Source organism: Betta splendens, chromosome 13 (assembly GCF_900634795.4).
Source record: "Betta splendens chromosome 13, fBetSpl5.4, whole genome shotgun sequence".
NCBI classification, from domain to species: Eukaryota; Metazoa; Chordata; class Actinopteri; order Anabantiformes; family Osphronemidae; genus Betta; species Betta splendens.
Window position 1 is genome coordinate 18,656,214 of NC_040893.2, and position 27,113 is coordinate 18,683,326.

The 27,113-nt window shown below is 50.0% G+C and overlaps 1 protein-coding gene across 13 annotated transcripts in view; it reads left to right on the forward strand.

Annotated features, from left to right (window-relative positions):
• Nucleotides 1-27,113, forward strand: part of nectin1b (nectin cell adhesion molecule 1b) — a 152,306-nt gene that overhangs the window by 78,855 nt on the left and 46,338 nt on the right. For 10 of the 13 annotated variants that reach the window (XM_055513803.1, XM_055513804.1, XM_055513802.1 and 7 more), the window contains 4 exons: nucleotides 6,511-6,882; nucleotides 8,500-8,799; nucleotides 9,078-9,195; nucleotides 12,836-12,987. In XM_055513803.1, coding sequence (XP_055369778.1) covers nucleotides 6,525-6,882; nucleotides 8,500-8,799; nucleotides 9,078-9,195; nucleotides 12,836-12,987 — 928 coding nt within the window. In that variant the 5' untranslated portion in view covers nucleotides 6,511-6,524. Of the gene's footprint in view, nucleotides 1-6,510; nucleotides 6,883-8,499; nucleotides 8,800-9,077; nucleotides 9,196-12,835; nucleotides 12,988-14,641; nucleotides 14,678-23,266; nucleotides 26,827-27,113 lie in introns of those variants that run through there. The other 3 variants (XM_029170546.2, XM_029170548.2, XM_029170549.2) reach the window with 3 other exon arrangements.

Here is a 27,113-nt window from a genome sequence, read left to right on the forward strand (position 1 = left end):
TTCTTTCTGGTGATATTTATTTATTCATTGATTCATCTGTTTTTCACAGAATTAAAAAATACTAGAATATAGTTGTCAGACACCACAGAAATGTCAACCGACCCACAGGGATCTTTACATATAAAAATGTACACGCATAAACTTCTATCACTTCTATATAGTCTGTTTAATTTCAGCAGATGGAGACGAATAAACACGCAGCCACCGCCTCGTAGCTCGTAGCTCCAGGTTCACTCCCCACAGTCTGTGTTCCGTCTCAGTATGTGATATGTCAGCTGGGATTTGGGGGCTTTAAAGTGCCTGAAATGTCAGCAATCTTTTTCCCTCAGAGGAGGATTTTATTTTGAAACTCTGACATTTCTCCCAGGAACTGTGTCCGCACCCGAAGGCCCGGGCAGAAGCGCGCTCCTGCAGCACTCGTTATTGTGCGGGTTCTGTTGACTGCGTCAAAAGAATGGTGGACACGGCCCCCGCTAATGCCCAGATTTCCACGGGAGGTGTGTTGCCTGCAGCATCGTTTCTCCTCCGCTTTAATATCCTGAGTGCTGTAATCTGCTCACCACGTCTGACCCGCTGCGCATCGTCCCCCGTAACTCCCCAAAATCCTGCGCCTGGCGTTTATTTAACCCCCTCGCGGCCTCGCAGCCTGCAGCTCCTGCCAGGGATCGGCGCGTTTCAGACCACAATGCATCACTTCGCACTGCGCCCGTGGCTCCCTTTTTATTTATTGATCATCTTTCTCCCATTAAGATGTCCAACAGCTGCTCTCGCTTTAAGGCTCAGGGAATCTTTTGCATTATTGAAAAATAACCATCGCGCATCATTGTGAGCGCTGAGCCCATTGTGTAGATGAGATGCTTTGTTGACTAATTGTCTCGTCTCTGTAAGTGCTCCCATGCGTCTTGGCTCGAGAGCCGTCCGATAAAGCATATTATTATCTAGCTGTTATTGCTCTCACACCACAACATTTCATTCCTGATGCCTCACTCAGACATTTGTAATACCTGGATTTGTTCCCTGCCTCCCCCCTCCCCCCCTGGTTTCAGTAACGCTTGCAGTCATTTATTTACCAGGATCGGGGAACTGTCCTTCCCTTTCGCCCGTTCCCAGCGTTTTGTTTACAGTATCTCGCTATCTGGTATCAGTGAGTCACGTCATCGCAGCCGTTGGTCAGGTAGCGTCAGCGCTGTTTACTCTGTGTCGTCGAACCAAAACCGCGGTGGCCTTGTTTAGTTAAGCTGCAGGGGGAGGGAGGCGGGTCAGAGCTCTCTGATACTGTGTTTACACTCATGCTATACTCTCGCCCTCCCTCCTCTCTACCATCCTCTTTCTCTCTCTCTAGGGCAAAAGCCTTATATTTGGCCCAGCTTTATTTGTCATTGCCACAGTCAAAGACATCTAAAATCCCAGATTACTTCTTGTATATTTTCAATTTGACCAGATATTAAAAAATATTAATTACAAGACATCCATGAGCTCTGTTTCCCTCTGAGTATTAAATTCAGACGTGTAGTAGGACAGGGAGGTGCTCCCATGTATTTCACCATGTCATCTGAGTTTGGTTTTTTGAAAAGGACAAAATGGAGAAGCAGTGTTTTCCAGTTTCGTTCAAGGATGAATCATTATCCCACTGAACTAAGATGAGAAGCTTGGTTGCAGGCGAACTGATGCATCCCCTTGACATTTGAAATGCCTTAAAGCTGCTCAAGAGTGTGTGTGCCTGCGCGTGTGTGTGTGTGCGTGCCTATGCATGCGAGCCTGTGCTATGAACACTGTGTCGCCCCAGAAACGATGGATGCAGCTACATTAGGTGAGAACTGGCGCATGCTTGACTGGCCGATGCTACGCGCTGCCAACCTGAAAGCTGTAATTTTTATAACCCGGTGAAAAACACGCGCTCAGCCATTATGCTCCTCTCAGCCTCAAACAAACAGCCACTGGGAATGGGACTAAATGCACAGCGCCGTTCGCGGAGCAATCCCACGTTGGGAAGTTGCCTAACATAATAAATATTCCCGATAATCATTAACGTTTACGGCGCAGCAGATGTTACATTGTCCTCAATGAACGGACGTGTTTTACAAAAGAGTTCCTCAAACTTGAAGCAGATAGTGGGAAATTGGGAGCAGGTCTGCTAACCATCTGCTGCCGTGAGGTTTCGATTGCATCTGCAGACGACTGTGGGACTGAGGGGGGGCAGGTACACCTTTGTTTACCCAGGAGGCCTGGCTGAAGCACCCTCAGTCTGAGCGTAGATTAAAGCCAATTGTGTGACAGTGGGTCTGGGCCCATTAAAGCCGTCATTGCTGGGAGACGGCTCCCAGTCTTCCTCCAGCATCAAACCATACTGTTTTTCATAAACTATTTTAAACTGCACTTTTTTCCTGCTGAATCACAATGAAACTGCTTGAGCTGTGAAACACTGGCTGACAATAAACATGAGTTAAGTCCATCAGCGGAATAAACAAACAGCTGCAGCTGAAGGGGGGGGGGTGCATGCGTGTGTGAAAGTCAGAAGGTTCGGACTCCCCCCAAACGCCCCATGTGTGGTCACACATGGGGGTTCAGATGCCTGTGGGAACTGGGGCCGCGCTAAACAGTCATTACCAGGAGCCTTTTATCTATCAGCGTCCGACTTAAGGAACAATGGAGCAACCAGGGAATATCAAACACCAGGAGATGATGCATTTTCCTTCTGCTAAGCTCTAAAGCTGCACTTGGCGAGAAGTTTACACCAAAACACCACTGATTTATCTGCTAGAATCACAAAATAGAGCTGCAGTTGACAAAGCTGCAGAAGTTACAAGCGCCTGAAACGGCAGATTGGATCTATTTGCTTACATTTAAATTCAGTGTTGGTGTTGGACGCTGGCCCTGTCAGCAGGAAGAGACAAGTTTCAGCCCCGTGAAAACGGAGAGTCTTTTCTTCTCCACCCAAAAAGCCACTGAAAAGACAATATTCAGATCCCAGAAGGAAACGGTTTAATGACGTCCCGTAACACGGTTTTGAAGTCTTCAAACGTTAAACAGCCACGCTGCTCTGCCATGTGGGACCCGAACGTGCCAATTGGCTTTAAATAGAGACATTAATGAGTGCCACTCCTAAAATATGCATTCAGTCTGTTTAATCTCAGCCTTACTTACATTGCTTTGGCTAGAGGTGAATATTCTTTGTTTCACTCAGGCATAAAAGGATTTCTCAGCAGCAGTGGCCCAAGTTCTGAGGAACCAGCCAATAATTGTCCGTTGTTGGTTGTTGTCCAGTCCGTCTCAAACAGCAAGACAATAATGTTTCGTACCCACAGGAGACGAGCGGCCAAATCGCGTGGTTCCGTGAAAAAGAAGCTTCGAGGCTTCGGGGGGCGCGTTTCAGTTTGGAGTTTTGTGGTTGTGTTGTTTTTTTACATTTGAGCATGTTGTAGGACGTCTAGTCTTCAAACTTTAATTAGATTTTGTTTCTTCTGCAGCAAAGACAAAAAGCAAATATTAAATGTTAATGGGATGTTTTTAATTCATTTTTTATTTGGTACAAATCGAAATCAAAGTGTTTGGGATTTTTTTTTCATTTCAGATTTGTATTTATGATCCACCTGGGTAATAACGTCTCTAGATAGACTCTCGAGGCGCTTGTCGGTGTCTTTGGAGCCTGTGGTGGATGTGGCCCAATCGCGCTCCCCGCCGCCGGGCAGGACGGATCTCTTCACGGCTGAACGTTCTGTGGACAGTTCTGCACCGAGGCCTTGGGAGCCCCTCGCTATCAGCGCGTCCAGACGCTCCGGCAGCTGTTTTAATTGTGCGCCTCATGTAGCTTCTGATCCAAGTCAGCTCACCTGGTGTCAGCCCGAGCCGCGCTCCTTTTCTCATATCCTGCCAGCGTGGGCATACTTTCTGCTTTGTTTGCTCGGCCTGTTGGTTTTACTTCCAGAAATAGGGCTCCTCTCTCCTGCCAGCTCTCAAGGCGGAGCGTGGCCCCAGGTGCATTGGAGCGTGACGTCCCCCCGGCCGCTCGCTTGTCAGTGCGAGAACAAAGCGGCAGCGCGGGCGCCGATGCCAGGTCGTGGTCGAACCCGCAGCACATGTACACGAACCCGCCAGGCCTGTTCCTCAACCGCTCCTCTTCCCTCCGTCCGGCTCCTGTGTTCATGCACCGCTGGCGTTCGCAGCCATCGCTGAATCTGCCGCCCTAATGCGCCGTGCATGTACGGGCTCTGCTCTGCGGTGCAGCCACTGTAGTCTGTAATTACAGCTCTACTGTTTGCTCAGCCAAGGACTTCTCTAGTCCTTGAGTGAAAGGGGTCCCAGTGGGCGCCCCTGGCCCTTCACGAAGGGGATTTGGGCTCTGTGGCTGTGTAATTATTCCTATTCCTCTGGTTTCCATGTGTGTGAGCTGCTGTTTATTTGGTTCAATCTGAGCAGAGAGCATCAGATCGGAGACGGGAGGGAGTGAGGGAGGGGCTGCAGCTTTTCTTCGAGCCAGTATTGTTTTACCATCCAAGTAAGAGAGGTCTGGCCAGTTACATGTTTATGAGACCCCCCCCCCCCCCCCCCCCCCCCCATACCTTCAAATTATACTTTGACTGTTGTTGTCGCGCTGCAAATTGTGTTTGCTATTTGAAAAAAACTCCCATACTATATCTGCCAGGAGTGGTAATCTAAGCTGTGATAAAATGGAGTAAAAGAGTGCTGGGAGGTGCGCAAGGACACAGGTGCTTCTCAAGGTACGGATGACAGGGTTGCCAGTCCTCCCTGTCAAACCATATTAGTAAATCAATCTGTCATCTTCAAACCCCACAGGTTAAAATCTTTATAGAGAGGCTGCTGATGATGTGGTCAGAAGGAAATGAAAGATGGTGTGTACTCGCGGCTTCAAAAGGTTGTTACTTTGTTTTATATGATTTGATGTAGGTGCCGAGGCTGTACTTGAGTGAAGGGATATAACAATAGATAGAAATTGCCAGCTCTCATAATGTGCTGCTCTCAAGCATAAGCCATTGAGCTGGCGAGTTGTGTTCCCATCATGAGAGATGGAAAGAAATGCGCCGTTCGTCGTAATGGCCGGACTCGGCGCCATTTCCCCTGTCTGTGCGTTCACGTTGCCCCCGGTGGCCTTGGACTCGCTGCCTACAGCCTTTAGAAGCAACCATGAGCGTTACTGTCGCTGCTTAGACGCTTTCACAGCCTGAGCACAGAAGCGGCCGGTGTGAATGTGGGCGACATAGACGGACCTCACGCACCTTAAGCTCCCGTTGAATCGTCAGCGATAGTTGCTCTGTTTGTGGTTCTGGTTTGTGTGAGGCCTGGTTTGAAACGTCATCTCTCCGGTTATGACTTGATTCAGTGGTGACTTCACGAGTTCAGGGTGATTAACAGAGGAATTTCCTTCTTCCGTGGCTCCTCACCTTCCACACCAGATAATTACAGCCGTGGCTGGTTGTAAATGAAAGCACGGCCAGGGGGTGTCGGACCAGGAAATGGGACATCACCTGACTTCACCTGAGAGGGAAGATACGAGTGAGAGCGGGAGCTAATAAAGATGCGCTGAATACAAGCGGATGACAATTCAATGACATGAGTGATTAGACAGTGACAAGTGTAGATTAGGAGTAATTAAAGGTTTTGTTGTTCGGAGCGATAGAAGAATGAGAACAGGAAGGATTTTGTTCGACCTGTGGAACATTCATCCAAATCAAAGATCTGTGTCATGTCCGCTTAAGAAACCAGGTCAGTGAGTTAAACTCCTGACGTCTGGTCAGCTGATCTCCACCTCTAGATAGAAGCAGTATGTCATGACCATGTCATCCAGGGGTCCTAATTGCTCATGTAAACGCAGATTGTGACGCAGCGGTGGGCGACTAAACCACAGCCCAGTTTACAGAAGGTCCGTCTTTGTTAATTGACCTTTGTTTTCCCAGCAAACACCTCAAAGGCTCACGCATTAGGTGAGAGGGCTGTAATTGCTGTTTTTCTTATACGGCTAATGTGTGTGTTCGCTTTGTTTAGAGTGCTTACACAGGAAGTCACATTGTTCCTCCTAATAGCAGCTACAGGCAGTCATTGAAGTACTTGTGAGCAAAAAGTAATTAAAATTACAATGAGGCAGCCAGCGTGTTGCCGGGTAGACGAGGCCTTGGCTCCAACTCGCTGCCCTTGTACTCATTCATTAGTGATGCTTCGCCCCTCCCATCCCATCACCAGCAGTGCCCGTGGACAAAGACAGGGTGGTATAGATGTGCCCATTATGTTCTAAACAGCTCCCTCTGACTAAACGCACAACCAGCATCATGTACTGACTGCGGGGAACAGCCTGTTCCTCTGTAGCATAGGAGGAGTTCGTGGCTGATTCCATGAGTTTGACTGTGAGTGCTGTGCGTGCATGTACTACCCAGGAGGCTCAATCGACTCCTTAACTTTCAGCGCATGTACTTACTATTGACTGCGCAGCTCTGCTCGGCCTTGGACACTTGTTAGTCGTAATTAATTTTTTTCCCCCTCTGTGTGTGCTTCCTGTAGCTGGCAGCGGACAGATGGTGCAGATGGACCCCAGCAAGTCTGGCTTCGTGGGTTCTCAAGTGGAGCTGCGCTGCATTTTCATCAACAGCAACCCGCCGGTGAAGATCTCGCAGGTCACCTGGCAGAAGCTCCTCAACGGCACCAAGCAGAACGTGGCCATCGCCAACCCGGCGCTGGGCGTGTCCGTGCTGCCGCCCTTCAAGGAGCGCGTCAGCTTCAAGCAGGCGGCGGTGCGCCACCGCACGCCCTCGCTGGAGGACACCACCATCGTCTTCTCCAGCCTGCAGCTGTCCGACGAGGCCGCCTACATCTGCGAGTACACCACCTTCCCCGCGGGCAACAGGGAGAACATGGTCAACCTGACCGTCTACGGTAGGAGCCCGCGGTCGCATCGCCCGCCTGCACGCGGCTCACCTGCTCTCCGCACATTTATGGCTCAAAGTTTGCAGCAGGAGTTGCCTCAGTGTTTTCAGGAACCTGTTTTCAAGTCGTTTGCCCTCTGACCTAAAGAGAAACCTTTGAGCGTTAGTCCTGTCCCAGCAGCCGCACACTGACCTAGCGTAGCACATTTCCACCAAACAGATCCCTGTGCAGTGCCCAAAGCCCATTGATGAGAAGAAGTGGTCCCTCACCTCTAGTCTTTCATGTTCAACGCCAGGTCGGAACCAAGACAGACCTGCTTTGCATGGAAAAACTGAATATTGTGAACGTTGCACATCAAACAAGTTCTTTATCTTGAAATCAGTTCAGAAACTATTTCCTTGAACGGTGTAACAGTGTAACGGAGGCCTGATGAGTAGAAAAACCTGTCGCGTAAATATAGATTTTCTTTGTCTTAAGGCAACAGGAGTTCTTTTTTCTCACCAGCTGATAACAATAGGCCAAACTGACGTCTTCCTTTTTAGTGAAAGCAGACAGAAAAGCCTCTGTTAACACCTGTGCTACACACCAGCAGCTTTGCACGGATTCTGAGACTCCTCGAGCCGCCTGCTCTTTTTCCGCTTCCTGCAGCTCTTTGTGCGCGGTGTCGCCTGCAGCGGGAACGCCTCCGCCGGCCGCGTGCGTCACGGTCCGGTCGGCTGAACTCGCCCCCGTCGCAGGTTTATGGATCATCGTTAAGGCAGAAATCATTTCTGATGGAGACACGTTGTGGCCATTCGCGCTACGTTTAACACCAATCCCGCTCCGACTCATGTGGCTTTGAGAGAACAGGAACAGAGTCAATAAAAATGGCAGGTGAAACGGAAATCAATAAGGCCACTTCACAGTGTGTAATTTGGCTTGAATAATCTCATTCTGTGGAATTGCCTGAGATGTGGTTTATCTTGAAAACAGGCAGCTTTGAAGGGTTGTGTGTTGACTCTGATTAGAGATATAATTAGAAATTAAGTGTTGATGCATTTTCCATTAAGAGGAAAGAGGCACTTGGCCAAGGGCGTCTCTGTTGCCGCAGCTTCTCGTCAGCGCCGGGGCCCATTTTGTGTCACTGAGCCTCCCAGGCCTCGTCAGGCGTCTGCAGCTCAGCGAGCGTCAGGAACCTGCGTGCAGATAAGCAAGCGGCGGCGTTCAAAGAGGCCTCTTCATGCTCTATCTCCTCGGTTGTGCGTTCGCCGGGGCTCAAGCCTGCCTTTTGATGTACTAAGAGCAGATTGCTAATTGGCAACTCACAAAGGATTCAAATTGGATGACTGTGCATTTGGGTAGGCAAGTGGGTTCTACATCTGTGAGTGCTTTGACAACCGCTTGAGCTTTGAGGAGGGAAAGAAGCAAATCTTTGCCTTATTTGAGTTACCACCGTTTTTATCTGGGCCCTTTAGTTTAATTTGCTTCAAATATCTGATCAAAGGCTGATTGTAGGTGAAGCAGACACAATTAGACACTAAAATAAGATGATTACACAAAGAAAAAGGATAAGATCTGTCTTTAATGAGCTCTAATTAGAATCCGGCCGTTGCTTTAATTACTTTAACCTCCTCTCTCTCTCTGCAGCGCGGCCCCTGACGCGGATGACCTTGACGACGCCCACCATCGTGGCCCGCGCCCAGAAGCGCAAGATGACGGTGGCCACGTGCGTGTCCGTCAACGGGAAGCCCCCGAGCGTCATCCGGTGGGACACCAGGCTGAAGGGCGAAGCCACGTTCCAGGAGAACCACAACCCCAACGGGACCATGACAATACGGAGCAACTACGTGGTGATACCGAGCCGCGAGACCCACAAGCAGAAGCTGACGTGCATCGTGACGTACCGGAACGAGAAGATCACGGACAGCGTGGTGCTCAACGTGCAATGTGAGCGCTGGCTGGCGCCGTGACAGCGGGTCTCGGCCTGGACCTAACGCACACAGCAGTGGTTTCCTGCTGCACACACAGCAAACACACAAACTCCTCCTTTCTCAAAGTTGAGGCTGTTATTTAAAATGTGACACTTTTTTTCTTAATGACATTGTAATTGGAGTTGTCTTCCAGAACTCTTGCTGTTTTTCAGCACACTGTATATAAAAGCAGTAATAAGAGTTTTTAGGCTGTGTTCTGTAGAATGCACTGACATCAGCCTGACCTCCATTTAGATGAACCTGAGGTGAAGATCGAGGGCTTTGATGGAAACTGGTACCTGAACCGGCAGAATGTCCAGCTGACCTGCAGGGCTGACGCCAACCCCCCTGTGACGATCTACCAGTGGAAACTGTGAGTGTGACTGCCCCCGGGCACGGCGATAAGGCTTTAATTGAGTCGTACGCATTCCTTCCCGTCCTAAAGCGTTATCTCCCATAAGTACACATACCACAGAGTAATCTACAAAGGCAGAAAACGCCACTTTCCTCGCTCGCTGCGTCTCGTTTGTTTGTTTGTTTATGAATTGTGTAATGAAGATAAGGCCATGACTGGAGGCAGAGCACAATGGGCCTATTACTGTAGCGGCACACACCCCTATCTGCCTGATGGTCACAGATACTGGAAGATAAATGTGCGGAGCGCGGCTCGCCTTGCTCATGGGGCTCTGGCTTTGAAGTCCTCGCACCGGCATGCAGGTACGCGAGCGTGATTGTTGGTGCCGCGCTCTCAGGAGGCCGCGGCAGGAGCGTGGATTAGGCCGGCGCGCTGCAGGCCTGACACCGCTGCCTTCCGCCTCAGACGCTATCACGACAAACACACAAAGACGACGAGATGCAAACATGGTTTCCAGGCCTCTGGGAATTGTCGAACAACTGCGGGTTTGATCTGCTTTAAGTAATGGCACGATAGTCGGTCATGCAGAAATAATACTGTTTAAACAGAAGCACTGAGACATAGAGGAAACAATACAATGCACTGATTTAACTCTCTAATTGATTTTAATGCAAACAAATCCATGAATATTAAATAACTTTTCGGGTCGTATCGTGGTTTTAAACGGTAAAATTGAGACATAACTGTAGCAATTTGTCCAGTAATTGGGCAGCGAAGGCTGGACTGAGAATCATGTCACTGGACATGAGTGGATGTGGATTAATAGACTATTGTGCCGTCGTTGCATGAACTCGACGAGCCACTGCTTGATTTTAATGAGGCTTGGGGAGTTTTCTTCCCCCCTCATGCATAGATTCAGCTTTCAGGTGGAATATCTGACACACACACACACACACACACGCACACACACACACACACACACACACACAAACACACACACACACACAGCAACAGAAGAAAAAGTCTGAGACGAGATTTTGCCTGTTTATCAGAGGCAAAGGAGATGTAGGGAGATAGGGAGGGGGGAGGAGGAGGGGGAGGAGATGTGATCTGGAAGGACGAGGGCACTGTGCTGACAGATAGGAGGGGACGGCCATTGCTGCACTGAAAATGAGATGCCAAATCTGTTGTGAAGGTTCCCCTGGGCTCCGCTGTGGAGGTCAGCACAAGGCTGTGACGGAGCGAACCGGAGCGGGCCGGCAGGGTTGCGTCACACTTAAACACAAACATACACAGCGGCGGCGTAGCCCCGTCCAATACATAATTATGTGCTGGAGTCACACACAGGAGTTGATCTCCTTCCTACGGTCTTTAAAGGTGTTTACAGCTGCATGAGCGCAAACTAATGATCTTTAAGCCCACCTTTATTTGTATCTACAATCTCCACGTTCTCCTTGTTTCCGGTGCAGAAACCTCTGCACGTACGCGGGCACCGTCCCCTCCCGTTCTCAGAGAGCAGCCGCGAAGCTGTTCCTCAAATAGGTTAATGTGGAGCAGCAGCGACGCTGAGACAAAGGACACGCCCTGGTCAGACTGACCGGTTCAACCGCTCTGCTCACTGAGCGTCGCGCAGTGGACGCAAGAAAACAGTTATTACCACAAATAATTATCTCACGTTCTCAGTTTCAGCCGTCATTTATTTCTTTGCCTGAAAAGCTGTTTCCTAGAAGACGCATCCCCTCTCTGCATGATGCAGCCGTGCTATAAATATGAACAGTAGTGTTATTGGTGCTATTGTTTTTTGAGGTGAGCGGCTCCAATTAGCCAGCTGAGTTATCGCTATTATGAGAACGCGATGCTATTATTCCTTTCAAATAAGCAGGGTTGGAACAGAAAAGTGCTGCTTCCTGCCGGCAGCAGCTGTGGATGGAGCTGCAACTCTGTCCAATGGTCTCTAAGTCAAGGTCGCTCAGTAGCAAGCTGTAAGATGTAGTGTAGCCGTCCTGCTGTAATAAGGGCTGATGGGCGTCTACTTAACATAAGTAGGTCACTAATATCGCCTGTAACTCCTCTGTGGGAAATTGGTGTCCTATTAAATATTTAACGTGGCTGTCGTGACACTGAGAGACCAACAAAACAGATACATGTGAAGTTCAGAGAGCACCGTTCATGGCTCTTTGTGATTATTATAGTATGTTTTAATCAGCTCCCTGGTTCCTGCGTGAATTGGAATTAAATCAATTCAAACAGAAATAATGAAATCATTGCACGTCCTCTGGATCGGTCTGGGAGACGCCGATGCACGCGCTCAGACGTGTCATGCAGATGCAGACGTCTTTGGTCCCGGCACAGTCTCTAGTGCATCGCACTTCGCCAGACTTTCATTTTTGCAGCAAATCAATTGGACTTTGCAGAACTCAGCGTTTGATATCGGCTCACAAGGTAACTGATTATTGAATGGTGAGACGCCGTATCGAGGGCTGTTTGCAGTTTCATTGCGAACCTGTTGCTGAGGCGGCCAATGAAATGCACTCGGCTGTAGCTGTTTTTATTAGGGTGCTTTTAGCAAAAACGGATACTCAGCTGTTTTACGGTGACTTGTTCCAGCGTATAGCTGAAATATGATGATTATTTAATTACCTCAGCCTCACACGGTTCCTTTTCCTCTGGTTCTCTGCTTAGTGTAGCTCTAATGCCTCACATTCAGCTATTGTTAGCACGAGGCCTGTGTAACATCGTGTTTTGTTTCTCTCATAAATAAATGGAGCGTTTTAGCTTTCTCCGCTCTCACGCAGCCCCTCGGACACTGCGCGGGGCCTGATTAGCATCCTTGTTGTTTAAAGCAGCCAACACCCAGCAGCACGAGCCTCCCACAGTCAGACCAATGAGCTATTGAATGTTTCCACAGTCGTGTTTACGCCTGTGCTGGAGCCGGGTCCATTCACAGCAGCCGATGGAGCACGTCGAGCTGAAGGCAACAGGAAGCGCTTAATTGTCACACAATGCGACAATACCTGTTCACCGCCTCAAGGCTCCGTAAAAGGAGCCCCGGTAACAGAATAGAGGGCCGTGTGCCGGTGATCCGTGAGCTCAGAGTGCGCTGACCTGATCAAAGGACGCGGGGCGAGTCCGAATGCGGTGAACCGTGAAGACAAACACCTCGGGCTCCGGTTCTCATTCGCAGGCGCCGCGTCTGCTGGACTTTGCATTTGTCGCTTGATCAGCCGCCTCTCGTGACGGCTCCCCTGAGTTTTAATCTCAGCCTTATAAGCTGTGCTGTAGTTGAGGACCCCCCCCCCCTTCCCACTGTATGTGTATGTGCTCTGCATACCAAAGAAGCCGGTGTCCTCCGGCCTCAGCTATGCTTTACCTGTTTGGACCTGCTGGGATTCCCTGTCCTCATAATTTTGTTTGGACTTGATGGATGATGGCTGAAATATAGCGCTGTCAAATGTTCCCACTATTTATCTCACACACACACAGTCCGACATCCAGGTTTGTTTGGCTCCGGAGACTCTATTTTCCCGGCATTTTGAATTGCCTTGCTGCTCCTGGGAAGGGGATTTCTTTTTATTTCTTCTTTTCTGTTGTCTTCTGTGGTCTGGTGTAAATTCTGCCGTTTTATGGTGGTTGTGTTATTGCCTCTCTCTCACCACAGCTTGAACGGCTCCCTGCCCAGCAACGTGGAGATCAAGAACAACACGCTCTTCTTCAAGGGGCCGGTGACCTATGACCTGGCCGGGACGTACGTCTGCGACGCCACCAACAGCATCGGGACCCGCACCGGCATCGTGGACGTCAACATCACAGGTAGGACCGACGGCTCCGCTCGCCGACGCTGCTGTTCTGTCTTCAGTAACTCTGGCATGGCTTGTATCAATACAATACCCTACAAACCTCATCAGGGACCATCTCACCCCCCCGTCGGCCCCAGAAAACACACACATCAATGCTCGCCCACAGAGCAGGTGATTACCTTCGTGTTTCAGACCCCCCCCCCCCCCCCCCCCCCCCCCCCCGTCTCCCCCCAGCAGCTCCGGTGCCGAGTGGCAGGTTGGAAGAGGAAAAAGGAGCTCCGCATGTATTGTGGGAACACAACAGCCGCCCTCTCCCACCCTCCCCTGCACCGCATCCAGGCACATGTGTGGGAGCGATATAAAGCAGGCCTATTATCGGCACCTAAAATAACATCAAGGAAAACGGGGGGTTTGAGGTGAGGGTACTGTATTGATCATAGTTCGCTCGCGTCACGCTCGCATTTCTCCAAACAGCGTGCCGCTGCTGCCGTCGAGCTCTGCGCTCCTTCTCTTGTCTCTTCGTCTCGTCTGGGGGAAACAAAATGCTGAACAAAACTGATCCAGATCCCTCGCCTTCCACATGCACTGTAATTGTTGGCACACATTCTGGGTCCTCTGGGTTCTGATCCATAGGAGACAGTAATCTGCACTCACGTCTTACCTGCCATAGAAAAAGGAAGATCAGGCATCGCTCTGTGTGTGTGTGTGTGTGTGTGTGTGTGTGTGTGTGTGTGTGTGTGTGTGTGTGTGTGTGTGTGTGTGTGTGTGTGTGTGTGTGTGTGTGTGTGTGTGTGTGTGTGCTGCAGAGGATTTTCCCCCGTCCACTGCGTGCCGCTTGCTTTCGGGAAGGCGGGTTGTTCTAACTTGCATCGCTTTGCATGTTGACTCATGTTTCTGGGAACGTTGTGCGTGGTGTGAAGTGAACAGCTGTGCCGTACAGTGTCATTGCATACTCTTCTTTTTTTCCTGTTTCCGCTCTTTCACTGGTGAGGGTAAACTGACAGAGGGGCTTTGTGGGACGGGATGATGTCATTACCTGCATTGTGAGAAGTTGCCCCATTCAAAGTAGCTGGTTATTAGCGTGATAATAGACATCTCAAAGGCCCAATAATGGCGCTTACTTATCAGACTGCAACGTGAGGAAGTAATCTGCTGTCAGGAAATCACCCTGCAGCAGCCTGAGTAATTGTGTTCCAGGGAAATAGTACTGTTTGGCCCAAAGTACTGTATCAGAGAAAGAGTCATTTTCTATTTTGGCTTCTACATTGATTCTCTTAAATGAACAAACCACTGCATGACAGCGTCAGAGTAGCGTTTCTGTTTATTCTAATCATTTGTCCATATAATTCTATTGAGTGAATAAGGTAAACAATGCATTTGTACGTAATTGAAGCATAATCAGTTGGAATGTAATTCCAAGGCCTTTGGTTTGTTTGTTAGTTCTGTTTGTTTCTTAGCGCTTCGTAAAGACTCTGCAGGTTTTTAAGCAACTTCTTAAAAGCAAATGACTGGAGAAACGCTGGTGGCTCTCAGCTGGAGGCGCTTTTTGCTTCCTTTCAGTCGGTGTGTTTGCAGTAATTAACTTCCTTATTACATATCATTCAACAGCATATAATTATGCATTAGAGTCTTACTACTTCACAACTTGATTGTCACTTTTCTTTTAGCAGAAAACAACCTCCGTACGTCATCGAAGAAGTTTAGTGAGTCACACTAAAACATATTAAATGTCCCAGTGCGCTTGGTTTGCTTCCTCTATGCTAACCAGCTGCTGGATGCTGCGCTGTTCTATACTATCACGTGGGGGGAGTTCTGAGTCGGTGTCGGAGTTCGTCCCTGACAGGTCCCGTAGGAGCCGGTTCCCATAGTAACAGTGACAGGTTGAAGGGCGAGGAGGCAGCCTTTGCTCCAGGAGCGCGGAGCCTCGGCTCCGACTCGTGCTTCGTCACAGTTGTTGCAGGAAACAGGCGGCTGAGGCTCGATGTGCAGCCTCCGACCGGGACGGAGCTGCTGCGACGTGGATTCATTACATTGGGTGCTTGTACTCGTGCTCTTTGCTGATGCTGTGAAACGCTAGCCGCCACTTGTCTTCATGTGGGCTTGTCAGCGTAATCTCTGACACTACCACAAAACACCATTAGGCTCCGCGGCCGCGTCTCCGCTCGCGGCCGCTGCACCGGTGAGAGTGTTGGATGAACTGGAGGCGCGGGCGCTTCCTGCTGCTCCTCTGAGCTCCTCTGCGGAGCCTCGTGCGTCACCACCCAGAGGCGGAGCTAAAGAAGCCGATGCTGCTTCATTCACCTCAGAGAGCGACCTTGTGATGTGTGACAGGCAGAGACGTGGCAGGTGAGAGAACCTGGAGGAGGTCGTGCTCCTGCAGCACAACGCTGGTCCAGCCGCTTTCAGAGGAGCTCCGCGTCCCCACAGTCAATAACAGAGCCATCATGGGCTTTTTTAGCCTCCACTAAACTATTTCAGAGCAGTGACAAGTGTGACACCCATACGATCCATCAGGCGCTTCGTGCTAGCATTGTACTTGGTTTTGTCACTAGCGAGACCCGGGTTTGCTCACATGCACTTGCAGCATTATGCACGAGCTCGGCAGTGGCACTTTTTGTTTTCATTTTGAAGTTGATTTTTGGATTGACACAGCAATATACACCTGCCAGCGAGACGAGCCTGCTGCCACTGTAAGGAAGATAAAATGTCTGGGACAACTTGTTTGTATCACAGAAAAGCTATTTTTGCACACTGGGAAACAACACTGATGGAGCACTTAGGGAAGGAGCATTTTAATCAAGGCCCTGGTTTTTCATGGGCGGGTTTGTGGGTGACTGTCACCTCAGCGGATGGGAAGCTCCTTGTTTCGTTAGTCTGGAGACGGCATCGCCGGTGTTAAGTCACATGGGCGAATACAGCTTTCCCCAAGGACACGTGTTCTGCAGATACGGCGCGGCTTGTCAGAATCTAATGAAGCGCTCTCCTGTTTTAATCATCCCCAGTTCTCGGAAAAGAGGTGAAGGAGTGAGGGATGATGAAGCAGGGGCTCTGTGGCGACATGAGCTCCTCTTCCCAGAAACCACCTCCCTCATTCACATTCAGTTCAAAAATCTCCTCAGGCAAAGTTGACAAGTCGTCAGATCTGATTAATCAGCTAATTACTAAGGGGCATCAGATGCCGTGGTTAAAAACTGGAGACAATTAAAGTGCCTCACAAAGAAAGTTATTTTTGAAAACACGTTCTTGGCGACTGCTTTCCGCCGAATGGAAACGCCGTCAGACGCGGCTGCTGTGAGACGCTGCAGCTGAGGAAGCTGAATAATGTGGTTTAATGCTCCCAGATCAAACCTTCCCAACTTAAGAGAGCGAAGTCAGTCTTTCATTAAGATAATCAGCTTTTCCACCATCACACTCTGTTTTTGTGCTGGAGACAAATCCAGGCTGCCATCTTACATTTCTTCCTAGCGCATATTAAGACATGATAAACTGCCTTTTTTCTTAGTTTGGCCTCACAATTATGTCATTATCAGCCCTGAGAAAGGGGACGTGTGGTTTCATTCTTGGCAGCACAGAGTTATGTGACATGAGGGGAAATTGAAGAGTGAAGCAGCACATCCGCTACAGAATTAATTTGTTTACGTACTTGAAAGCTTTTTCAAATTGATTAGATATTTTTTAACCTTCACTCCTCGACGCTAGTCTTCTTTTATGGCCAGGCTGAGTCAGACACTAGGCTAAATTCTTGCATCGGATCAGCTGCAGCGGGTGATGTCGGAGCCGCTCGGGGTCAGACGGCATGCGACTCCTTCAGCGATTCCACTTGGGGCCGACTTCCATCCTCCTTTGTTGGAGCGGTGGCACTGAGCTGCTTTGAGGCGCAGGCGGCGCCGTCCGCACCTGCTCACGCTCGCCTGAACCAGCGGCAGGTGAAACGACACAAATGAGACGAGTCAAACATCCAGTGGAAATATAAACACACGAGGGTCGGAAGCGGACCCGTCAGCGGATCGGGTTCGGTGGAGGAGCTGAAGTGATTCGTAAGAGGTTGAAGTGAGGGCAGCACGCTGTTTACAGGGTTTTATGGTGGTGCTCGCTGCTGTCACGTCCTCCAGCCTCCACGTCCTGCGCTGCCATGACGCGCACACACAGTGAGTCACAGCGGCGGCGAGAGGCGCGGGCGGTCACCGCGTTCACCAGTCGTAGCCGAGAACGAGACCTGAGATCATTAGCTTTGTCTCTGCGGTGAGTCCAACTGCTCGGCCACCAGGCTGGCATCAGGGAGCTGGAGATGCTGGCACGCGGTGCTATAATTGTCCTAAAACGTGTTACGAGGCGGACGGGATGCGGACCCGCTTTACCGTGGTGGGATCACAGCATCCATCCATTATCCTGAGGGCGCCTGGAGTCGGTCCCAGCTGTCAGCCTCATCATGGACAGGTTGCCGGTAGAGACGGGTATCTAACCTGAGCATCAGACTGGGGAGAAAAGACACAAAGACACCAGCCACTGCTGCGCTGCGTTGACGTCAGGCAAAAAGAAGCATTTTAGAGAGAATGGAAGTTGAACAACAGATCAGTCTTCCAGTAATTTCTTTAAGCTTCTTCCATCTCAGAGTGTGAAACAGTCTGAGAGATAAAAAGGACCAAGAGGAAGTCGCACAGGCATTATTTCTACCTGATAAGCTCGAGTGTGTGAACACAGACACGACAGATCATCAGAAGCGAGGAACCGAGGCGGCCGCATCAGTCTAGAACAGGAAGAGCTCACATCAAGGGTCCGGAGTCCAGATGAACGGAACGACACACAAACACGTAGAAGAACACAAAACACGCAGCCAAATAAACATGAGAACCAAAGTCCCGTTGTACCAGAAACAGCAGCAAGTCAGACGTGTGAAGACGCTGTTTGTATTTTCCTCCATCCAGTCACATCCAGCTCCTCTGTCTGGAAGTGATAGTCGCATTGATTGGCCATTGTCTCGTTAGAACCCGAGCGGCGCGGCTTTAAGGACGCAGGCCTACGATTCCAGCAGACTTAAAGGCAGACTTTGTGATAAGAAGCTCCTGCTGGTTGTCATGGCGAATGCATTAACTGTCGTCCACGGGGGCCGCGGAGCACAAAAACAATCCAATAGTGTTTATAGCTCCAGCTTTTAAATCATTTAATCTGCCGAATGGCTTTGAACTCTGACTTTCTCCCCTTGTTTTTTTAATTCACAGCACTTTTAGTGGCTCGTCACAGGTTCTGGTGAATGGCTGCTGATGTTGTGGCTGCGTGTTTATCTGCTGGACCAGCGGCGCTGCTCTGTCCGACGCTTGTCTCATTGCCCCACGTAATAAAACTTGCAAGACTGCGGCAGCGGCACCCTTGAATAAAACAAGCCTCCCACCATATATTACTGACATCTAACAGCGGCGCCACCACGCAGCCATTTGTCTTTCTCTTCGCTGACACAGACAACAGACATTATGATGTCGGCGTCGCAGACGCTCCCCCAGCGACGTGAAATTTGTTTGTCTTCGCCTGTCACGCTGGAGTTCGTCTCACTCTGTGCGCTATAGCGGTCTCGCGCTGCCACCTGCATTATTCATGGCTTCAAAGGTGCCTCATGATCGGAAGCGGTTCTGGAGGCGGCGCTCAGAGCCCCCCGGGTCCGGGTTCGGGTTCGTACGGAGCGTGGGCGTCGCTACAGGAGGCGCCGCCTGCTGCCGAAATCACACCTTCCTGGGCCGCCCCGCTGGGCCGAGCCGAACAGAATCGAGCCGAACAGAACCGAGCCGAGCCGTATCGCTGTGCCGAGCCGAGCCGAGCCGTAAAGAGCCGAACTGTAAAGAGCTGTGCCGAACTGTACCATGCTGAGCCGAGCCGAACAGAACCGAACCGATCCGTGCCGTAAAGAGCCGATCGGAACAGAACCGAGCCGCGCCAGGGGAAGCATTGTGGCTGCAGCTCATTCCGCCTAAAATGGAGGAGGGGGCGCTCGGTGGGTAAAAGCTCCGTCGTGTTTGGAGAGGAGAGCCTGACTGGAGAGAGTGAGATGGAATCGTCACCAGGGGAGGCCGTGTGAGCGCGAGCAGCTGAGATCCTGGTGATTTATCTTAACATTTGTTTCTGCATGGCTTGCTGTTTCTGCTCTCTGGAGGACGGGCGCAGGGGAAGGATGTGCAGACAGATGGAGCGGGGGGATTGGCCGAGCCCCTTCGGCCCAGCGCCGCTGCTGTGCCCCCCCCTCCACCCGCGCTGTGTTGGATCTGTCACGCCTCCCTGAGAGCCTGATGAAGTAGGTCAGACGCTGTCCCAGGGTCTGACCACTGGCTGCAGAGCTGCCGCTGCTGATGCTGCTGATGATTCAGTCATCGCATTCCAAAATAAGAGCAGCAAGGAATGAACAGACGAGCGGGGCTGGGGGCGGGGCGGTAAACAAACAGATCCTGACCTCCGATGGCTTAGCCTGCGCTCACATGCAGATCTGCTGCGCGTCTGCTGACCCACTAACTGGGTCCGATACGACGTCCATCGTCGCATCACAGTGTTTGTATTTACACACTCACACTCCGGTAATTCACGACTTGATTCTTGATTTCAGCTGAAAGCTAAGACCTTGTCCAGCTGCGAAGGCGACTCCACTCCACCTCCACAGATCAGAGACCAGAGCGCTCGTGTCGCAGGGATGAGAACGCATCGCTCTGCATGCTGCTACGTGCTCTGATGGTGTCACTGTGTTTGGATGTCAGCGTTTCACAACCTTATCTCCTCCAGCGCGTCCCGTGTCTCTTATCTGATGTTTTTTTTTTTTTTTGAGTGAGTGGCGTTTACCTGCACGTACATACGAGGTGAACCCCTGTAGAAGCAGCGCTAGCAGGAAACCACGCGGCGTTAGCGTGAGCGATGGGGAGAGGCGGCGCCTTGAAGCCGTCAGGATGAGGCTCTATCGCGGTGGCACCATTACATTTCCATGACTTCACTGCACCGGCGACCTCAGACAGGGGAGTAATGAGAGCGGCTGAATTAATACGTCCTGCTCGCTCGCCCCCCGTCCTCGCTCACTCACTCACTGTGCCATTCTTTATTTGCCATTGTCACTCCCCCACCCTCTCGAAGGCACTCGCTCCATCTTCTTTTATCCTCGTCGCCGCTCCTCAACTTCTGCGAGGAGCCCTTTATTCCCCTTTCATCTGCTGTTGTCAGACGCTTGTTTCTCATTTACCCGCATTAAGACGCCACTCCCTGCGCTGCTCTTTGGAAACCCGTGGTCTGTCATAACACCCTGTAAGTCCGCTTCGTGTGCAGACATGTCTGGAGCAGAACGACCTGCAGGTAGTTGTGAAACAGTTTCGCCTTCGGTGTCGGACCGGCATCTGGCGGTTCCTCCGGGCTTTGAACTTCCGCTGCTGCTGCTGGTTTTGTGCTGTAACTTGTTTCCAGCCGCCGTGAACTTGGCACCGGCGTCGTTCAGACCCGCTTCTGCTTTTGTCCCCTGACTTTTCCAGGGAACCACGTTTGTTCGGCGCTTGTTTCCTCTTAAGGACGCGCTCCTGCTTTTACACAAATGACTCATCAAGTTGTGAAGGGAACAGATTTTGTCGCTGAAATCTTCGGCGCTGGTAAATCATCCACTTGATTGTGTCAGACGCGAGTGTTCAGAATAGTTTGATTAATGCAATAAGAAGCGGCCGCAGCGTTTCTTCATTACCTGTGAGAATCTATCACGCCTCTGGATTGAATTATAGCCTTTCATGGCGCGTCTTGGCACCTATTAATCTCAATAGTGGCACTTTGGTGCCTCCAACTCAAGGTGAGCCCACTGTCTACGTCCTCCCAGGCCGTGTTAATGCACGCTGCCTTCAACGCCATCGCTGTTGTGGCATCTTTTTTGTTTTTTTATCCGTCCGTCAGCAGGTGTTGCCGGTAGCGACGGCGTGCCGCTGCAACGCCCACCCCCTCCCCCGCGCTGTCAAGCGTCTTCGCACCGCAGCCGCTTGGAATATGTTTTATTATTAGCGTTGGTATAATGTGATTACTGTGTGCCGGCGCCAAGGCCCCAGAATTCATTTCAGCATCCTTCACGTGCACGAGGCCGCGCTGAACGGCGCTGAACGGCGCTGCTGCGGCGTGACCTTGCAGCAGGAGTCATCGGAACGCGGCGAGGAGGCACGTTCGCCAGCGCATGGCTGTGACTCGCACTGCGAACGCAGGGGGTTCTCGGCCGCCCTGAACCGACCCGATGAGCTTTTGCTGGTGCTTCAGTCCCTATCTCAAACACTGTAATTGCTCAAAGGCTCCCTTTGAGGAGGACGATGCCATTGTTCAGATCCAGACGTACCGGCGGTGCCGCTGGAAACCTTAGAGTCCTCCTTCCCCATTATCCTCTGGTTTTAATGGTTTTGACCTTGTCCTGTGTCCTTACCTTCCTAAGTGTAAATACCAAGTCTTTGCAGCCGCTGAAATGCAAAGCTCCCTTATTAAGATAAAATAAGTGGACGTATGAGAGCGCAGAGAGATGGTCGCAGATGAGAGCAGCGAGGGGTGAGAGAGGATTACAGAGGACGCTTCCTGTTCTCTGCTCTCGTTCAGTCCTGTGGATTTTCCCCCGTTTGGACTCAGTGGTGGTGGTGGGGGGGTTCCGGCAGGGGTGACCTGGCCCTGCTCTCTCATTCATGTGTGTAATGAAGGCCTGTGTCTGAATAATCCCATTAGGTGGTCAGATTAAAACCTGAGCTGATATCTGAGACTGTGCCCGGCTTCGCTTTAGAAATTGGAGAGCTCTGCTGTCGGCCTTGGGAGAAAGGGGTGCAGCGGAGGAGCGGCTGTGTTTGGGAGGTCTGTCCTTTGGTCCACTTGGAATTAAAGCAGAGGGAGGCTTCAGTAGTTTTGCACTTAACCAAATATCCTCCTGCCTTTTTCTCGCTGCCACTTCCTCCAAGGAGAATTCAAAGCAGTGATTTCTGCTTTGCATGATGAGGATGTTTTCCACTCGCTTAACCTTTAGTATCACTCATTTCTTAATTAACATACTGATGCACTCGCGCATCTTTGCAGCCGCTGCCGTCAGGTCTCTTGTAAATAAAGCAAATATAATATTGATTAGTTGAGTTTTTTACATCCACTTTGAGGAGACGTCACCTGAGACACAATGTTAATGTCTGTGTTTACAACATCGCAACGTGTCATAACAGCTCGATTATAAATCAGCACATGAAATGAAGTGCATCAGTAGCAGGAAACCTTCATTGTAGCTCCTCCTGCGTCGTGTCGGGCCTTGTTCTCCACGGCCCGCGTGAACAGGAAGCTCCCTCCGTCGGTGCCCACGCCGCTCTTTATTCCCTCCACACCTCCACGTTTCTGTTGACAATTCAGTGTTGGCCGCTGAAGTTGAATGCTCTGCAGGTTTAGACAAGAACTACCTGTGCTGCTGGAGGCTTTGATCACATTTCAGATAAAAGTCTCTCCCATTCGTGCGCTGGAATGAGGTGTTTGCTCGGTTCTTAAGTGAAGACGTCTGCGAGGGAGAGACGCGGTTTTCAACACTTGGTTTTATTGTAAACAGCGGCGGCTTCACTCAGGAGCATTGTTTCTGCTGCGAGCGGCTTTGTGCTCTCTGAACGTGGCGGCTGCGTTTATGCCAGTTGTTGGTTGTTTCTTTGTGATTGTGTCTCTGCTGGGCCTTTAGTCATTGTCACGCTTCTGCTTTAAAGCGTCTTTGACTCCTTTAATAATAACGTATACTGTACGTCCTCCTGGTGACGTCTTCATGTTCATCGGATGCTCGGCTGCTGATAATGGTCCCGTGCACTCGCCTCCATCCTGCTTCACTGATGATGAGGACGCTTGTATGTGGTGGACGCGTTCGCTTTGAGTTGTGTGGTTTCCACAGGTTGAAGGCCTCACAGGCCACATGAACGAAGTCGCCCAGTTTTATTTTTGTTTCATTCTCCTCCGCCGTCAGAATGGAAGTCGTGGTGATGAATGCATGCTGACAACGCTTTGTTCGCTTTAATCTCTGCCGTCTTCTTGCTCTTTAATGATGTTGTGTGGTGGACTGGCTGTTTATTTCACTCTTTCCATGTCTTAAAGTGCATGTGACTGTTAATGAGTGAGCCTGGCCACGCGGCTGGCGGAGGCTTCTTGGGGGCGGGTGGTCGGGGGTCCTTCCTCTCCCCTTTGCTTTTCCTTCCTTGTCTCCCTTAATTCATCTTTCCTTAAAAAAAACAAAAAACTCTGCACCTGCACAAATGCACCTCCTCCCACCAGAGCACTGACACACTCCCTTCCATCTGTCTTTTCCTACCCAGAATCCCCTATCAGCCCGACAACTACGGGTAAGACCACGCAGGAGCCGTCCACTCCAGCTCCCATCATCGGGGGCGTTGTTGGGGGCGTGGCCCTGTTGGCCATAGCAGCCATACTCCTCTACGTATTCCTCCGCCGCCGCCAGCGCACCTTCAAGGGCGACTACAGCACCAAGAAACACGTGTACGGCAACGGGTACAGCAAGGCGGGCGGCCTGTCCAACCCCCCCATGCCCAAGAGCCTGCAGTACCCGGACGACTCGGACGACGAGAAGAAGCCGGCCCAGATCGGCGGCCCCGGGTTCCAGGCCGGCGAGCGCGACTTCGACCACGAGTCAGACGACCTGAAGAAGCCCTATTTCACGGTGGATGAGGGGGAGAGCCGGGAGTACGACGAGCGGACTCTAGCTTTCCAGTACGACACTGAACCTGAGATAGCCGACGACATGATCTCTCAAACCGACGGCTCTGTTATTTCTAAGAAAGAGTGGTATGTGTAGTGGCGTGCAGCAGCCAAAGCCAACAGCCCTGTGCCCCCCACCCCTCCACCACCCCCCACCCACCTGCATTCCACTGCACCCCCACCTCCATCACGACCCCACCCTTCCCTGACCCCGATTCACCCCCCACACGGTACGACCCCATCCAACTAACGACGATTAGAAAATCCAAGCGTCTGTTTAAAGTGCTAGCAACATCCACGTCTGAGATGAGCATCGATTCAGCTCCATAAGGTGAACGGGCAAAGAATACAAACTCACCAACGAGGCCAGGGAGGTGGTATGTGGATTATTACTGGTGTATTATTCTTTTTGTGTATTTTTCCATGGTATCAATGTATTAAATGTATAAAAGACACTCTGGTTGAGGTTTGCTGAGCACATTTGTGAAAGTCCTACACTGGATGTACGATGTTTTCCTCTATTGTTTGGTTTGTTTCTTTTTTTCTCCATCATTGTTATTTTTACTGTGTCTTTTGTATGTTTTTAATTAACATAGACATAGAAATCTGATTATAATTACAGGTGGAGTTGTATGTGTAAGTTTGTGCTCACAAGTTCATAGAAAGGAAAAAAGTTTAGCACTTGTATCATTTCTTTCACAGGGGTCCTTGAAATGACCAGACATGTTCACAGCTGAGAGCGGACGTCGTGTCTCGTTACTGTTTTCCAAAGAAATGCTTAATATTTCTTGACCCATATGTTTATGTGGTTCATGTGTTTGTTTACTGAGAGAGTCAGTCTACTGAGCCGTACGGACGTGGCAGTAACAGCTATCAAGTGTCTTTGATTCTGTATTTCACTCAGTCGAATGAGACTGGAGGACAGAGGAGCTGCAGTTGTGTCATAGATGACGTAACGTTTTTCAGTGTGACAGAGGTTTGACTCTGAAATCTCGTAATTCACGCTGAACTGAACAGGCCGACCCGCGTATGAGCGTCCGCTCGCTGCCTCCAGGTGTCATGATCATGTCGTATTCCAGTTCTTTGATGATGAATCTCCCAATAATGACTGTCTCCCTCCCAAACACTCTCTGAGGAGTCGTCTATGGACACAAAGGACAAAGTCGGGGGGAGAAGCCAACTAATGATTTTATTTACACCTGACAAAACATTTTATCATTTAAAGGGAATTGAGGATATGATGGTGGCCGTGCTGGATTATTATAAGTCACCTGCTGCTTTCTTGATAGAGTTTTTTCTCACTTTCTATAATGAAATTCAGTGGCTGTTTGTGGGATTTTAAAGAAATGAATTGTTGTCCCTCCTTTATTGTTGGCATGTGAATCTGCCAATGGGGATCCAGGGACCCGTGTGACGGCATTAGAGCTGCGGCTTCTCTCAAAAATCACTGTTTCCAGGAGGCGGAGGATGCTAGGAAAGCAAATGACTTGTTTCTCTCCACAGCATTAAGATTCATTTCACAATCAGCAGCTTCAAACAAACCCACCAACAAAAAGAGTTCATTTGTGCTAAAACAGGAGCAAAGGGGGTGGTCGTGACCACGTATCTGACTGGCTCTGAACAATATAAATACTGTATTAAGCCTTATTTTATGCATGTTTTCGTGTGGGGGTGGATGTGCGTTTGTTGCGGTTCCTTCTGTATCGGTTCCAGTGCGATCGTCCTCATTTGCAGCTCGAGCGACAACACTGTTGCCAGTATTGACGGAGGTATGATTTATTGGCACCCAGCAACAAGGAATATATAGATAAATAAATATATCGATGAAAAAAGTGCTCTCTGTGACAGCGGATCTCTCTGCCGGGTGGAGACGCGTGTCCATGCTTGTCTATGGATGTTTTTAGATGAGCATGTTAATCGCGAGCCTCGTTGTATTTTCAACACAATTTAGCATTGCAGACTGGAAAGTGTCACGTTCCGATGATTTTTCTCGTTTCGGAGCAACGCGTGGGGCGTGGAGGCGGCTTCGCTGCTGTCCCAGTGCAGAAGCAAACATTGCTCACCTGCAGATGAACCGCTCGGGCTCCGGTGCCAGTTTCATCCCAAGTGTATGGAAGACATGTTTGTTTGCATCCAGTGCCTCAGCTTAGCTTGAACAGCCGCTGCTCCATCACGCTCATGACTTTCCCCTCCTCACAATAACTTGGTGCTGCTTGTTTGGAGGTAAAGTTGAGTTGATGCTGCTGGGAGGTTTATTCAGTCCCAGCTGCAGCACGTTATTAACTACGCATCTATACTTGATCTTTGACTCGAGCTGCACCCAGAACCGTTTTGAAAGGTGGAGTCGTGGCTAAATGCTAAACAGCACTTACTCACAGAGCCCACGTCCTGGAGCCATGGAATATTTGCGTTTTAGTCACACTTTGCTGACTTTTTAAGCACAACAATCGAAGCTAATCCAGCGAAGAGAGATTTAACTTGTAAATTAAAAAAATAAATAAATAACAGCAACTTTTGGCCCAAAGCTAGGATCAGCGCAACCGTTTTTAAAGCACAAGGGTTTCGGTTTCACTTCTCGCCTGCATCCATCACAACCACTGCCACTTGCTTCTCAGACACGTTGGGAAAGAAAGTTTGAGCTTCTGTGTAGATGTAAACATTGTCTTCATGTCGGTGGCGTGTTATGAGTTTCTATTTTGTAATACTGTAACTTCTTTCCATCCTAATCTACTTTTGTATTCTGTATGTTGGACATTCCTCTGTAAATACTGTACATAGGGTCGAGTTAGGCAGGATTTCTTTAGGGACAGCTGCGTAGGGACCCCGCTCATGTAAAATACCCTCCGACTGCAGACTTAGACCCGAGGATGGATAGATGACGTCGACGCATAGCTTCTTCCCAAAGTCCCGCATAAAATGTCCCACCACGTTTTTAAGGCGCCACTAGCGGCTTCACTGTCACTCAAGGGGGTGACGCTCACAGCGTGTCGGTGTAACGTTATCGGGAGAAAATCAAAAGAGAGAATCTGTCCGTATGCAGCCATGTGAATGTATATTTCTGAGGGTGTTACAAATATGAAAAAAAATCTCTTGTTCAATTGTGATGACCCAGTGAAGTAACCTGTATTTGTTTTAAGCATTAAATAAGTTCAATAGTCAACGATGTTCTGTCCCAGTTCACTGATTGGGGAGATTTGTGCAACACGTTTCCTGTATCGATTGTGGTAATTGCGGCCGACGTCTCGTGATCAGTCACGTTTCGCCGTCACCTCACTCTCACTCAGGTGCTGATTTGAATTTATTTTTCCAGCTGTATCACTTCCTGTGAGCCTTCAGTGTAAGAGATAAAAGCTTCCTGCCAACAAACTTCCCCCCCGTTTGTTAGAACACTATTTAAATGGAGACGTAGCGCTGCTCATTTTATTAAAGTCAAATCTTGCGAGCGCA